The 16,026-nt window shown below is 52.9% G+C and overlaps 1 protein-coding gene across 1 annotated transcript in view; it reads right to left on the reverse strand.

Annotated features, from left to right (window-relative positions):
• Positions 1-16,026, reverse strand: part of LOC117870517 (immunoglobulin superfamily member 1-like) — a 59,791-nt gene that overhangs the window by 22,637 nt on the left and 21,128 nt on the right. Inside the window, exons 10-11 of the mRNA XM_034757714.1 lie at positions 15,687-15,724; positions 15,301-15,426 (exon numbers count right to left, since the gene is read on the reverse strand). Coding sequence (XP_034613605.1) covers positions 15,301-15,426; positions 15,687-15,724 — 164 coding nt within the window. The remainder of the gene's footprint in view (positions 1-15,300; positions 15,427-15,686; positions 15,725-16,026) is intronic.

Consider the following 16,026-nt stretch of genomic DNA (forward strand, 5'->3'; position numbering starts at 1 on the left):
TACGTCCGGATTTTCCTGGACATGTCCAGCTTTTTGGTCCTCAAATCCCTGTCTGGGAGGAAATTCCAAAAAGCCGAACATGTCCAGGAAAATAGGGAGGAGTCGTGAGGCTTGGATCTGGGCTGGAGCCGCTGGGGCCGGGCTGGAGCCACTCGACCGGAACCAGGGCCCGAGCCGCTGGGACCGGGGCTGCGGGTGCTCGGCCGCCGGCTGGCGCCACTTGGCCGGGGCCCCGGGGCCCGAGCCGAGCTGGAGTCGCTAGGGCCGGAGCCGCTCGGCCAGAGCCGGTGCGCTCGGATGGAACCGGGGCCGGCGCCCCAGGGCCCAAGCCAGGCCAGAGATGCTGGGGCCAGAGCCTCTTGGCTGGGGCCGGCCGCTGGAGGGAGCCGCTCGGCCGGGGGGCTGGACTGGGCCGCGCCTCCTCGTGCCCAGCTCCAGCTCCAGCCCCAGCTTACCTGCTGCCTGCCTGCCTCAGGCTTCCCGAGAACATTTGATTTGCGGGAAGCAGGGGAGGGGGAGGAGCAGGGGGCGGAGCGTTCAGGGAGGGGGCGGAGTTGGGGCGGGGACTTTGGGAAATGGGAAGAGTTGGGAGGGCCGGGGTGGGGGAAGGGGTGGAGTTGGGGCGGGGAAGGGGTGGGGCCACATGGAGTGTCCTCCTTTTAGAATATTAAAATATGGTAACCCTACTCCTCACCATGCAGCCTCAGTGGTGGGTCAGACCCGGGGCCCTGGGGACAGGCTCCTGAATGCCTTTCCATAGGGGCCCAGAGTTTCCTCTGAGCCCTGGGCTAACAGCTTGAGACACGGCGCAACCCCAGCCCCTGGGAACCCAGAGCTCTGCTCCCTAGTGGGTGACAGGCCAGTCCAGTCTCCAGGGTCCATTCACTCCCTGGCTTCTCTGCTGGGAGGGCTCGGAGTCAGGACTCCTGGGTTCTTTCCCTGGCTCTAGGAGGGGAGTGGGGTCTAGTGGGGAGAGCAGGGAGGATGGGGGCCGGGACTCCTGGGTTCTGTGCACAGCACCACCACTGACTTGTAGGGGACTGTGCAAGTCTCTACTATACACTGAACCTTCAGCTCCACTCATCACCCCCTAACTGATGTGTTGCCTGGGAAAGGCCCCCCCTGCTCTGCAGCTTCCTCTGCCTCAAATCTCCAGTGGCTGCTTCTCCCCCCTGCCTGGGGAAACCCCCAGTGACTCCGTCCCCTCTCCCCGGCCACGTGTCCCCTCTGCTGGGCCCAGGGCTCAGGCCAATGGGGGCTGCGGAAAGGCGGCCAACACGTCACTCGGCCCGCGCCACTTCCCGCAGCCCCCATTGGCCTGGAGCAGCGAACCGCGGCCAGTGGGAGCCACGATTGGCCGAACCTTTGGACGTGGCAGGTAAACAAACCGGCCGGCCCACCAGGGGCTTTCCCTGAACAAGCGGCGGCCCGACTTTGCGAAGCACTGGTCTAGCCTAAAGACAGCCCTTGAGTCATCAGTTTACCCATAAACAAATCTAGTGTCTCCCTTCAACCATTCTATTTGCTCTACAAAAATCCCGACTCACCCTCCAGTCAGGGTTCTGATGCATAGACCCGAGCTCTGCATCAGTTCCGCTGGGACTCCATCTCCCGACTGATCGTGCTGGGGGCTCTGCCTGTCTCCGGCCCTCAAGACCCTCCGCTACCACCACCACCTGGGAACCCCAACCAGTTCAAGCCTCATGGAGTGGGTGAGATTCCCCCCCTTTCCTCTTTCTCTCTGTTTTCCTTTCTACCTTAGGTATTAACCTTTAATAATGCAACTGTTATGTTGGTTTAGGCTCCTTGTGTAGTTCTCATTATTATTCAATAAATAACTTGTATGGTTAAGTTGGTTGCTTCTCTCTCTTTCTTGCTGAATTTTACTCTTTTGTGTTTTTAGCTTCCCCCATTTACTCTACAGTAACACTTCTTTTACCTAAGCTAAAGATGCCGGCAGCGCCCAGAATACTGTGGGGTTTGCTCATCACGTGGGTTACTACCAGTACAATTGTGACTTGAGAGGGGGGACAGGGATGTGCTGAATCTGGGATGCATAAGGGTGGCAGCTTGAAAGTGCTGATTGCCCCAGTCCACTCAGATTTGCTCTCTGTGTGTGTGTTCATCCGGTTCTGGGGCTGGAGGAACCCAGCCCAGGGGAACCGAGTCCCTGCAGTGTCACTCCATTGGGAGGGGACTTGCAGCAGGGAGAAGTAGAGCCCCGTATGAGAACACACGTGACACAAGCACATTGATAGAATTACAAAACACCCACACACACACACGGAAGAGTAACCCGACTAAATGAGCATACCCCAAAGTAATGGGCAAAGCTGGAAACACCCCCCCGCATCCCGGACCCTCCCTGATGCTAATATCCTCCCCACAGACTGATACTCATGTCCCAACGCCCAGCTAGTGAGCAGCCTGGAAAGGAAATTGGAGTTAGGGACCAGATCCCAGAGCAACTGGATACTACACTCTGATCCCAGATCCCGCCCATGGACACACGCCCCGGTCTCCTATCCTCCCCCATGGATACATGCCCTGGTCTCAGATCCCCCTATGGGCACATGCCCTGGCTGTCTCCAATACTCATTGAGGAAGAGGACGGTGAGAGCAGATGCCATGATGGGGGCAGCGAGGGGCCCCTCAGCGCTGCCACCAATGCCCCAGTGCCCAGCTCCACTGAGCCCGGAACAAGGCACTGAGCCAGAGCTGCAGCCACAGGAAGCCGGCGATGGTTCATCTCTGCCTGTGTCCCTCACACCTTTGCTCTCTCATCTGCCAGCCACACCTACACCCTCGATCAAAATAGCCCCAGCAAACCACATCCTCTTGTGCCACGGCCCACGGCCCCAGCGCTGGGCGGGGGCTCCCTGGGGATGTGGAGGTCACTGTCACCAACCCCCCCGCGCCACATCGGGGCAGAGCGATGGGCCCCCTAGCCTATGTCCCCCTCCCTGCTTATTGGGGGGTCTCAGGGATAAGATCAGGGGCCTGGGAGCCAGGACTCCTGGGTTCCACCCCTGGCTCTGGGAGGGGAGTGGGGTATCTCCTTCTTCTGGGGCTTGGGAATGGCTGGCTCATGGGCGTGGGCAATTAGTAGTTTTACTAGTAGTTTTTACAGGCCAGCTGCCAGGGTCCCTGGGGGCTGAGCAAGGCGACCCAGTGCCTGGCATTCTGCAACCCAGTACGGGGTCATGATCCGAACTTGGACAACCACGGCACTAGGGCACAGGACCCATGTGATTGAATACGCAGAGCAGGGCCCAGCCCCTCCAGCAGGGGGTGACAGGGACACACACACACACACACACACACACACTGTTACTCCTGGGAAAATTCTGTGCATCTGTGGACACATAGAATTCTTCTGTCCCGCATAATTTTGTTTTTCCCGCATAAAATACATTTTGCCCAAGAAGTGCTGCAGTTCTGCATCTTGCCCACCAGAGGCCGCTGTGGCACCAGAGCTGCCAGCAGCATGAACGGAGCCGGCTATTCTGGTGCCACAGCGGCTCCTGGTGGTCAAAAGGTGGAACTGCAGCACTTCTGGGGCAGAATGTATTTTCTGTGGGGAAAAAATTCTCTGCCTGCCCCGTGCTGCAGAATTCCCCCAGGAGCAGAAGTTCATCACAGCACCTGCTGCAGAGCCAGGTTAGGGCAGAGTGGGGCACCCAGGGCTGCTGGGGGGTCACAGACTGGGGCTCAGGAGCTAGTGGGGTGACAGCGTTGAGTCTAGGGATGGGGGAGGAGGCTGCAGGGACACATGGGGACGGGGGTTGCGGGGACAGGGGCTGATGTGCCTGACTGAATGGGAGAGGCTTGAGGTCAGCCAGGGTCTGCATGGGGGAGGCTTCCCAGCTCCCTAATAACACAACACCCCCCCCCAAAAAAAACCCTTCTCCCACCCATACCCAATACCTTCCAGGTTCACTCCCAGGCTCCTTCCCTCTCCCTCAGCTCCCCCGTTACCCCTTACACCCCCAAGCCTTTGCACTGCTTCAGTCGGGTGCAGGAAATACAGTTCTGTCGTGTGATTTAAATGAATTACTCAACGTTCTGTGTTAATACGCCTAGTGAGGAAACTATTTTTTTTTTAATTACCAGAATCTTTTTTTGCTCTGTATTGTTACAGACATACGCACTGACAGATCTTTTGAAATAAATGACCAAAATAATTGAAACGGGCAGGATTATATTGTGTTGTTTTGACAAATAAAATATGCAGAATTTTCAGATATTGTATGCAGAATTTTTATTTTTTGGGGTCAGAATATTTAAATTTTTGGCGCAGAATTCCCCCAGGAGTATACAGTTCTCCAGGCTAGTAGGGAGTGAATTCAGTACTGGGGACGGTGCTGGCTGGGCAGCCCTGGGCCCCGACTCCTCCCTGTGTCCCCAGATCAGAGGCAGCCCAGGGGAGGATTCCCCTGGGAAAGGACCCTAGTGCTGACATGGGGTCGCTGGGCTCCGACCAGACGGGCAGGTCGGATTTGGTGCTATATCAGCAGCTGTAGCTCCCTGCATCTCTCCGGCTCACGCTGTGGATGGGAAACTCAGCCACATCCACCTTTGGGTCTGTCACCTGCTGTGCAGCTGGGTCTCCAGCTTTATTCAGAAGGACCCTCTCTCCCCGACACTCACAGCGAATGGTCACGGCTCCCCCCAGGGCGACCTGCCCGCTGGGGCGCAGGGAGATGTTGGGTTTGGGGTAGCTGGGCTCTGCAGGCACCTCCTCCTAGCCTCCCCTTCCTCAAGCGCACCGCGTCCCCGCCTCTCCCAGCGCTTCCTGCCCCCCGCCACCTAACAGCTGTTTGGCGGCGCTTAGGACTTTCCGGGATGGAGAGGGATGTGGCGCTCTCAGGGCAGGAGGCGGAGAAGAGGCAGGGCCAGGGCGGGGACTTGGGGGAAGGGTGTGGAATGGGGCTTGCCTGGGGTCGGAAAAGGTGGGGTGTGGACTTTGGGGAAGGGGTGGTGTAATAGGGTTCACATCCCGCCCCTCTCCCTGGGGCCCGCTTGCTGCCCCCAATAAGGCTCAGAGAGGCTTCAGGGTTGTGCAACACCCATTTCTTTATTTACTTAACTTCATCCCACCACCAGTGTCCATCTATGTACAAGTTTTACAGGATTAGTCACCTCCTTTACAGGCAGAGGCAGCCTTCAGCTAGGAGGCCTCCAGTTCCCTCCCTGACTGACTGACTTCTCCCTGGCTGCCCCCCACCTTCTGGCTCCCTCCCAGCCTTTATAGCCCTTGGCTTCTCAAGCCAGCAGGTGTTGCTAATCCTCAGGCCGGCATCAGGCCTTTTCCATCAGCCCCAATCTGCTTCCCTTCATTGGAGCTGACTGGGCAGGGCTAATTAGGTGCTTTTGCACCAGCACCCTGCTACAGGTGGAATGGGAATGGGGTGAGGGCGGTCAGGGAAGGGGAGGGGTGGGTGAGCGCGGTTAGGGAAGGAGCAGGGAAGGGGTGCTCAGTTTTGTACAAGTAGAAAGTTGGCAACCCCAGCAGTGAGAAAAAGTCCCCACCCTAATGCCAAGCCCTGGCTATCTAACCAGACACACGGTGCAGGAGGATGATTCATGCGAGGGGAAATGGAGGCACAGGCAGGTTAAGTGACACCCCAGGGTGCCCTGGGAGCAGGGATTCCCCCTCTCTTGACCCCAAATCTCCAGCCTCAGGAGAATGTCCCAGTTCCTTCATCTCCACTCCCCGGCCCGGCGTCCCCTCTGTAGGCCCATGATCAGGGCAGAGCCTGGCTCTGAGCATCCCATCGACACAGAGCCCCCCCTGAGGGTCTGGCTGGGTGTGGGGCTAGGAGTGGTGATGCCGAGCCAGGCCCCTCCCTCACCTGCTACAATGATCTGCACGATGTCACTGGGATACGACCACTAGGGTGGCTCCGATCTGGAGCGAGATCGGCAGCTGTAGACCCCTCCGTCTTCCCGCCTGGCGCTGGCGATGGTGAATTCACCCCCGTCCCCAGCAGCATCCAGCTCCTGGATTTCAATTCCACCTTTATACAGAAATAACCTCCTGGCCTCACACCGACACTGACAGTGGATGGTGACAGCTCCCCCCAGGGCAATCACCCCGCTGGGGCTGACGGAGATGAAGGGTCCAGGCGCAGGGAGCTCTGCGTTCACACACAAACAGGACTGAGATGGGGAGTCACAAACCCCTCCACTGTGTCTGTATCCTGCCCTTAGCGCCCAGCCCCAGGGACAGCGCCAGAGCTAACAGACACCTCACTGTATCTACAGGGAACCTGTGGGCCGGGTTCTGATCTCAGCCCCCCGGCATCAGTACAAGGAGGATGAACTGAGTTTGGGGTGAAGGTTCAGGGCTCAGCTCCTCTTTTCCCCTCCCCCCTCAACATTAAAGTTTCCCCAGCCCCAGATATACTCACGTCCCGACACCCCACTCCACCCAACCAGCCAAGAGCCTGGAAAGGGAGACAGGTCGTTAGGGACCAGATCCCAGAGCGACTGGATCCTACACCCTGGTCTCAGATCCCCCCATGGGCACACACCCTGGTCTCAGATCCCCCTGTGACAAAGTGGGGGAATTTTCTTAGTGTTTTGCATGAATACTGTGTGTACCTCAGTTTCCCTGTGTGCTGCGTGTCATATGTAACAAGGTCGTGGGAGAGGGTTTGTTGGTGCAGAAGACCAGGTCTGACCTCGCCTAGGGGCCAGAACCCCAGACAACGGCCTGGAGATGGGGAACCCGAACAACTGGTGACCGGGAGGCCCAGCCCAGCTTGGCAGCCAGCCGGTTCCAGCCAGAACAAAGGGCTGAGGAGGGAGGACCCAGGTCCCAGGTAAACAGGTCACCAAAGACAAAGGATGGAGGAGGGGCTGTTGGGGCACATAATATAGGATGATGGGCTGGAAGGAGGGGGCTGCTGGATGGGGGAAAGGAGCAGCCAGACCCCTCCTGGATTGGGGAGAGACCTAGATGTGATGTGCTATGTTGGGGGAGGCCAGGCCTGAGGCCCTGAGAGTTTCCTGTGCTGTGTTCAGACGCTCAATAAACCCTCCTGTTCTACGCTGGCTGAGAGTCATTCCAGGCTAGAGAACAGGGTGGCATTATTCCCTCTGGGAGTGGAGGGCCCGGGGGTCCAGAGCGAGTGGACTTGCTGAGGGGGCCCACGGCGAGAGACAGACATCCTAAGGCTCAGAGAGGCGCTGTCAGGGTTTCTTCCCCACTCTGAACTCTCGGGTACAGATGTGGGGACCCACATAAAAGATCCCCTAAGCTTATTTCTAGCAGCTTGGGTTAAAAACTTCCCCAAGGCACAAATGCTTCCTTATCCTTGGACAGTATCGCTGCTGTTAGGGGGCTTATTCCTTCACCCTCTCACTTCCCTGGTCCTTCTCGCATGAACAGAGAGCAACAACACCCGAAGTCCAAAGGCGCAAACAATTCGATGTTTATTGGGGTGAACTTCCAGCAAGCATGATTCTAATTTCCTTCCTCAGTGTCCCCCTTCCCAGCTCTGACACCACAGAGCCATCCCTGTTCCCATTCCCTGTTCCCATTCCCCCCCTTAGCAAAACATGATTCCAATTTCCCCACCCCCATTCCCTGTTCCCATTCCCCCCCTTACTTCCTGATTGACTGCAGACTATACAGTAAAACTTGAGTTCTGCTTAGCTACACCTTAACCAATCATTTTACTGAAATTTAACTAACCAATCCTAACATACTGTAACATGGTTATTTAACCAATTATATCCCACCACCTTAATTGATTTACACCCAATAAAATTAATTATACAGCAGACAGAAACAATCACAGAACCAGACAGAGACCATGCAAATAAACATACAAAACAATACAGAAGTCAGGATTTCACAACTACATCTATACAGACTTAAGGGTTTTCCAGCTGGGTCTATTGAGAAGTGAGTTCTTACCAGACAGAAAACTATCAACCTAAGTTTCCTTTTACATCTTCTAAGCTCTTCCCTTTCTCTGGAGGTGATGGGAATATCAGGACAGAATTGTATTCCTAACAGCCCAATAGCACCTTATTTCAGTGTGACTAGTTTGGGATGTGAGGATGTGACCATACACTTCCCAGTTTATGGCTGGCCTCTGCTGCTAAGCCAAAGGCCTTAGCCTGAGAACCAGGCCTGACTGTCCCTTACACATACAGAAAGTGATATTGACTCTTTCTTTTCTACCTCTATAACTAGCTAAGTGATAAGAATACATCTAAATTCTTAAAGTCTAGGCCTTTACAGACAGGCCTGAATATCTATATCCTAACACTCCACCCCTTTTTTTTTTCCTTTTTCTTTTGGGATCATCCTGCCCAGATATCCCTGGAAAAGCACAGGACATATGGCAACAGATTTCGTGATAGGGCCAGGCATCAAAGTGGAAGGTGTCGATATTCCATTTGTCCCACTGCCCCTTGTGTAGTACAGTGCCCAGCACCTTCTCTCATACAGGCATACCACACCTATTCCAATTAGTGTTCCAGACTTCCCAGTATAGTGGGCCCGAGAAGGTTGGGTCCAGGTTGTCTAGTACACTGCAGGGTGGAGAGGGCTTACTACATTACTTATAGGTTATTTCCATAGGCAACATAACACAGGTACAGTTAACATTTCACAGCAACACCGAGTCCTGACCACTGCAGGATGGTCCTATATCCGAGCCACCACCAAAACACTGCCTCTCCTCCTTCGACAGGGGCAAGATCTTAATGTGTCCAGTTGCTGGCAAGTGCAACACACTCCCCCTGCAGGTTTTACGTGCATAAGTCCATTGAATGTCCACAGAGAATGAAGTGAGGTTTTTACTCACGAAAGCTTATGCCCAAATAAATCTGTTAGTCTTTAAGGTGCCACCAGACTCCTTGTTGTTTTCACAGAGAAATGGGTTATTGTCCAAACCAACTTAACCACTTGGTACGGAATCAGGCAGTATGCCCCGGTTTGATTATTCACAGCAAGAAGATTTACAGCTCCATTTGTGCACCAAAGTCCAGATAGCAGAGTGTAGATGTGTGTAGTTTGGTTAGGGGCTGGTGTAATTGTGCCCCCAGTAATCTGTACATTTCCAGCAAAACCCCTCATACACAGTGCACCCAATTGTCCACCCCTTGCCATAGGCCTTTGATCCTGCTCCTCCATCGTCATAGGAGATGGGCACATCCAAACATCTTCTCTGGATTTACTCCATTTTACACACCCCTCCATTGATTCCCAGTGAGCTCCTCCCCTTCTCATTATTCCCATAGGGCTTGTGGGGCCCACCTTAGTTGCCATTCCATTTCCAGGCACCATGGTAGCTAGTCCACGGGTGCTGGCCTCCCAGTTGAGCATTTTGCATTTCCATACACATCTCCCCCCCGACCCCCCGAGGTTAGCCTTTTGAAGCCATCCCCACCCATGTCATGCTACCAACAAGACAAACACCAAACACCACAAAACATAGATCCATGATATTCTGGGTTATTCTTCCGCTGGCACCAGCATGCTTGTAGAGTATCTGAAAAACAAAAGAAACAATTTCCACCCCCCTGGTGGGGACAAATTATTGCTTAATAATAATAATACCAATTCCTTTTACAAATTTCCTTGCTAATTGCAGGAAAAACAGAAGAATTACCTCCAGGCTGTCCTTATGTTGTTCTATAGTCAGGCTAGTGAATTACCCCACTCACTGGTTATTTATGAAATTCATGAGGTGGTGTGCCTCAGTTTCCCCTCTTGTACAACAGACCAGGTTTGCAATAGTTTCTCTGCTGTACCAAGCTTTAAGTTTATTTTCAGGTAATAGCTGAGAGACAGTTTCAGATTTCAGCTTTGTACACACACACACACACACACACCCCTTAGGGTTAACCTGACCCCCTTATTTTCAGGCTTGACTTGTTTTTTCACCTCCCTTTCCTGGAGGGCCATAATCTGAGTCTTCTAGTAGCTTGTTTGCTGACCAGATCTATTCATTATTTGCAAAAAGAACAGGAGTACTTGTGGCACCTTAGAGACTAACAAATTGATTAGAGCATAAGCTTTCGTGGACTACAGCCCTTTTCTTGGTATGCATCCGAAGAAGTGGGCTGTAGTCCACGAAAGCTTATGCTCTAATCAATTTGTTAGTCTCTAAGGTGCCACAAGTACTCCTGTTCTTTTTGCGGATACAGACTAACATGGCTGCTACTCTGAAACCTGTCATTATTTGCAGGTTCTTTGTGCTGCTACTTATGGGCAGTTTCCTCCTTCCCCCCATGTCACACCCCATCAGCTAGGTAATTTGCATCCACACAGAGGCTTTCTTGGCTTGCTTTTGGATTCAAAGCTATCAGTAGCTCAGAGACGGTCTTAAAAGGGACACATTCCACTTTCACCAGAGTTCTGATTACTTTTCACTTTCATCTCCTGATCCAAAACACACCCAGATCTGAAAAAGAAAGCACCATCTACTATGGCTCCATTTGGAGCCCTAACAGGATTTTAATTAAGTACCATGTTTTGTTTGCATTTCTTTTACCCCCTTTTCCAATATACACTGCACACGTCCTGGGAAATAGTTTAACCTCCATAACATTACATTAACCATATTAATTTTATACAAGGTGTAGCTGCCTCCCCCCTGCCCAGAGTGTTTATACACCCCCACCAAAGCGACAGTCTGATCCCCCAGAGCCACCCCAACGCTCAGTGGTCCCATCATTGCTCCCCTTTTCCTTTTCTTTCTCCTGTGCACACACATAAAATTCTATTTTTGCCTAACATCCCTTGCACTGTGATTACTCTTCGTTACACAACTGTACCCGGATTACACTCCCATCTTGTACAACCAGAGACAGCCAGGGGCAGTCAAGTTCCAATAGAAACCCCTGACATTCCTTTAGTGATTTTGATTAATTACCCAATAGTTAAATAATTTTGATCAGATTATTTCTCCTCCTGCTGCCTGCAGCAGTCCCCTATAGGCCATTTCTGTGGGAAAAGGGCCCATTTCCCCTCAGAATAGCTGTAAAGACTTCTGGGGACAGAAGCGTAGGGGTGGTAGTAGCCACTTTTCCTGACCCCCTGGTATAATTTAATAACCAAGCTTCCATCCAATGTGACTGCACAGAGTTGCACACACAGTTACATTTATATAACTGGGGTTTATTATTAAACCAAAAACTTGCTTCTTGTAACACCACAACTGCCACCTTTAACATCTTCACAACTGTTACCTGTACCATTTCCACAACTCCCAAATGTTTACTTTCCTCCAAACCCTGTATTATCAATTTTTGCAAAAGGTATTTGTAACTTTTCACTTCTTTAAATCACTGACTCCTACATTTAGTTCTTTAAGGTAGTGCACTTTGTCTTTAACAACTCAGCCACCAAGTACAATTATTGCCACATGGCCGCCTTAACCTGTGCTGTCTTTACCTTGAGACTGTTCAAAAGGCAGTAAAACATTGGTCTCCATGGATCTGTTACTCCAAAAATTCCAGTGAACTACAGCAGACCTCCGTCATATTTTGTCCCAAACAAAAAACAAAACACCAAAAACATTTTACGTAAGTATCCCTGGCTCTGGGAGAAGAGTGGGGGTTGTTACCTGTTCCTGCAAACCCTGCCATTTTTCACTTTGAAACTTCCTGCCCACCCCCACTCCCCCAGGACCAAGTCCCAGCTACTGTCTCTAAAGGTGGTCTGTTAACTCTGCTTCTGACTCTAAACCCTATTGTGCCAAATCATCTTTAACCGCCCCTAACTACTTTACAACCCTTCAGCAGCCCTTGTTGAAACAGCACCAAACTTGAAAAATTACTGGCAGCTTCCCATAATGCTGCCCTTACTTCAAACCTCTCACAAGTGGACTGAAGTGCCCCCTTTCCCTGGAGGCATCCAGTCCCCATGGGCAGGGACCTTCTTCCACTACCCATATACCAAAGGAGGGCGGGTTCCTCCGCCACCCCCCATCCCTCTGAGTCCCCGAACACTTCCTCCATTTCCTTTTTAATCTCATCCCAGGCTGACCCCTGCACCTGGTATGGGCCCTGGTTCTTCCTTATCCATTTATCCTAAAAATCCTTTACCCTGGCTTGCCAGAACCCGCAACTACCATCACGAGAGTTCGCTATACCCTCTCCAAGCAACTGCGAAGACTGTTGGGGAGGGGGAACTACAGGCTGCCACTCACCTATCCGATGCGATGCATCCGAGTCATGGCACCACGATGTTAGAGGGCTTATTCCTTCACCCTCTCCCTTCCCTGGTCCTTCTCGCATGAACAGAGAGCAACAATACCCGAAGTCCAAAGGCGCAAACAATTCAATGTTTACTGGGGTGAACTTCCAGCAAGCATGATTCCAGTTTCCTTCCTCAGTGTCCCCCTTCCCAGCTCTGATACCACAGAGCCTTGCCTGTGTCCCTGTTCCCATTTCCGCCCCCCCTACTTCCTGATTGACTGCAGACCATATAGTAAAACTTGAGTTCTGCTTAGCTGTACCTTAACCAATCTTTTTACTGAAATGTAACTAACCAATCCTAACATACTGTAACACGGTTATTTAACCAATTATATCCCACCACCTTAATTGGTTTACACCCAACAAAATTAATTATATAGCAGACAGAAACAATCACAGAACCAGACCGAGACCATGCAACTAAACATACAAAACAATACAGAAGTCAGGATTTCACAACTACATCTATACAGACATAAGGGTTTTCCAGCTGTGTCTATTGAGAAGTGAGTTCTTACCAGACAGAAAACTATCAAACTAAATTTCCTTTTCCATCTTCTAGGCTCTTCCCTTTCCCTGGAGGTGATAGGGATATCAGGACAGGATTGTATTCCTAACAGCCCAATAGCACCTTATTTCCATGTGACTAGTTTGGGATGTGAGGATGTGACCATACACTTCCCAGTTTATGGCTGGCCTCTGCTGCTTAGCCGAAGGCCTTAGCCTGAGAACCAGGCCTGACTGTCCCTTACACATACAGAAAGTGATATTGACTCTTTCTTTTCTACCTCTATAACTAGCTAAGTGATAAGAATACACCTAAATTCTTAAAGTCTAGGCCTTTGCAGACAGGCCTGAATATCTATATCCTAACAGCTGCCACCACCAAGTGAGTTAGACAAAGATTCAGAAAAAGAACCACTTGGAGTTCCTGTTTCCCCAAAATATCCCCCCAAGCCCCTTCACCCCCTTTCCTGGGGAGGCTGGAGAATAATATATCAACCAAATAGGTAACCAAGGTGAGCACAGACCAGACCTTTGGTTTTTTAGGACACTAAAAACCAATCAGGTTCTTAAAAACAGAACTTTATTATAAAGAAAAAAGTAAAAGAAGCACCTCTGTAAAATCAGGATGGAAGATAATTTTACAGGGTAGTAAGAGTTAAAACACAGAGGATTCCCCTCTAGGCAAAACTTTAAAGTTACAAAAAACAGGAATAAACCTTCCTGTTAGCATAGGGAAAATTCACAAGCTAAAACAAAAGATAACCTAACGCATTTCCTTGCTATTACTTACTTACAATTTGTAATCTTAGCTGCTTAGTTCAGGTCTGGCTTTAGGAGATGTATTTTCCCTGTCCTGATCCCTCGCTGTCCTGGAGAGAACAACAAAGAGAGACAAAACAAAAACCTCCCCCAGATTTGAAAGTATCTCCCCTTACTGGTCCTTTTGGTCAGGTGCCAACCAGGTTATTTAAGCTTCTTAACCCCTTACAGGTAAAGGAGGGATTTTATGCTATCCTCAGCTGTATGTTCATGACAGGTGCGGTTCCAGGAGGCATAGGGGCTTAACCCCCGAGAGAGATTGTGACCCCTGAGAAGGGCTGTAGTACTGAAAGGGGAGCCAAGAGAGAGCACAAGTCCTGTGAGTCCATGATACCCCCCCATGGGCACATGCCCTGGTCTCAGATCTTCCTCCCATGGGCACACACCATGAGGATACATTTTCAGCCACATAACTATATACATGAAATTACAACCTATAACATCACTGTAACAACAATGCTCGGTGCATCATGAGCCTTCCGAAGACACCCGACATGACAAACTTTACACTAGATCCCACATAATCATATTATAAGGATGAACCTGGGGGTGCAGGGTGTTCCCCAGAGGTACAGAGTGTCACCGGTGGGGACTATCAGGCTCAGGAGGGCTCTTTAAGCAGGAGTTAAGGGAAACCGAGGCAATGGGGAGACGGCTGATGTCTGAGCACCCAGGGGCAGGCAGACATGGGTCAGGCCAATCTGTGGGTCCGGAGGCTGCAGGGGCCAGGATTTCAGGGGTGGGGGGGAGCATCTCATGCAGGAGCCAGGATGGTAGAGCTGAGGGGACTTTTCCTCCACACATCACTGAACGGTCACAAAGCCTCATTCAATTGAAAACAGCCCCCACTCCCTACCCCTGCAGGGGGGATTCAGAACTGCCCCGCTCTGTGTCCTAGCCCCCGTACTGCTCCCAGCAAGTGGCGATTCCCACATCGCCCCAGAGGCAGGGCCTCAGGGTGAGGCCTGGGGCCCTTACGGGGAAGATACAAGCAGGGGATTAGCTGTGGGTTTCTCCCTGTGCCTACGTTGACCGGCCCGGGGTCCCGAGGAGGGAAACATCGGGGTCACAGGGTGATGCCCCCCCGATCTCTCATACGGGCACCGCCCAGGGATCACCTCCCCTTTGCTCCCCGCACACCGGCTCACAGGGATGGATCCCCCAGCACAGCGGGGAAGGGACGACCCCATGGGGGGATGTAAACAGCCGGCGCCGATTGGTCACGGGCATCAGACCCTTCTGCAGCTTCGCCCAGAGTCAGGGTGTGAACCCCGGTGCCCTGCCCAACTGACGCCCTTCCCCAGAGGGGCTGCAACCTGTGCTGGGCGAGGGGTCCCTGTATAACCAGCCCCCATGCCCCACCCCATCTCCTCCAGGTGTTACACACATTCCCGGCACGGGCACAGGGGGCTGTGAGGTGCCCAGGTTGGGCTGGTTTGTGGTTCTGTGTTCATTACTAATCTGGAGATTAACAGGAAGCAAAATAACATAAACAGCCACCTCAGCGCATCCCCTCCCCCTCCCAGTGCTGAGCCCCCCACACCGGCCCCTACATGGGGGCCTAGGTGGGGCAGGGAGACAGCAGCTCGATGAGAAGGGGCAGCCATGGGGGGAGGGCAGTGTCCCCGCTAAATCTTCCCTAGAAGCAGAGTCTCGGGGCAGGTGCTGCAGGGGGGTGAGTCTGTCGCCCCCTGGGGGCCGGCACCCCATGGCTGCGGGGGGCTCTCACTGCAGGGTCCCCCGGCTCACATTGATCACGGCGTACATGCTGGACTCAGCGGGCTCAGGGGCCGGGCCCCCCCGCTTGGCCTGGAGCACCTGGCAGTCCAGTTCGGCGTAGGTGAGTCCGTCGGCGCCGGGGTCGGGCTCTTGGGGCTGGGAGGGGAGAGAGTCACCCATGTGTGTGTGTGTGAATCCACCAACACCCCAACACACACAGAGCACAGGATACACACACACACACACACACACCTGGAGATCCCTTAAGCCCACCCCTCTCCCACCAGCCCGACCCCCACCCCAAGCCACTGAGTGTGCCAGAAAAGGCATGGGGGGGGTGAGGTGGGAGGAGGCTGCTGGGGCCCATGTGGGTCAGGGTTGGGGTCAGGGCCCGCGGGCAGACAGGGGACACTTACCAGGGTCTGCGGCTCTTTCCCTTCATCCATGGAGGCGTCTGTGGAACAGAGACACCCGCTGAGCTGCACCCCCGGCCGGCCCAGAGCAGAACCCCACACCCAGCTCTGACCCCTTCGTCCAGCCAGGGGGGTCAGAGCCCAGCACAGCTATCCCCCACCCTACAGCATTTGCCAGGGTCATTAGCCCCATGTTACAGAGAGGAAAACTGAGGCACAAAGATGTCTGGGGACTTACAGCGGGGGCGGGGGCCGGGAGTCAGAACGCCTGTGTTCTCACCCTGGCTCGGGAGGGAAGTTGGGAACTAGTGGTTAGAGCAGGGGGCTGTGAGCCGGGAGTGGA

The sequence above is a fragment of the Trachemys scripta genome, unplaced genomic scaffold (genome assembly GCF_013100865.1).
Source record: "Trachemys scripta elegans isolate TJP31775 unplaced genomic scaffold, CAS_Tse_1.0 scaffold_30, whole genome shotgun sequence".
NCBI lineage: Eukaryota > Metazoa > Chordata > Testudines > Emydidae > Trachemys > Trachemys scripta.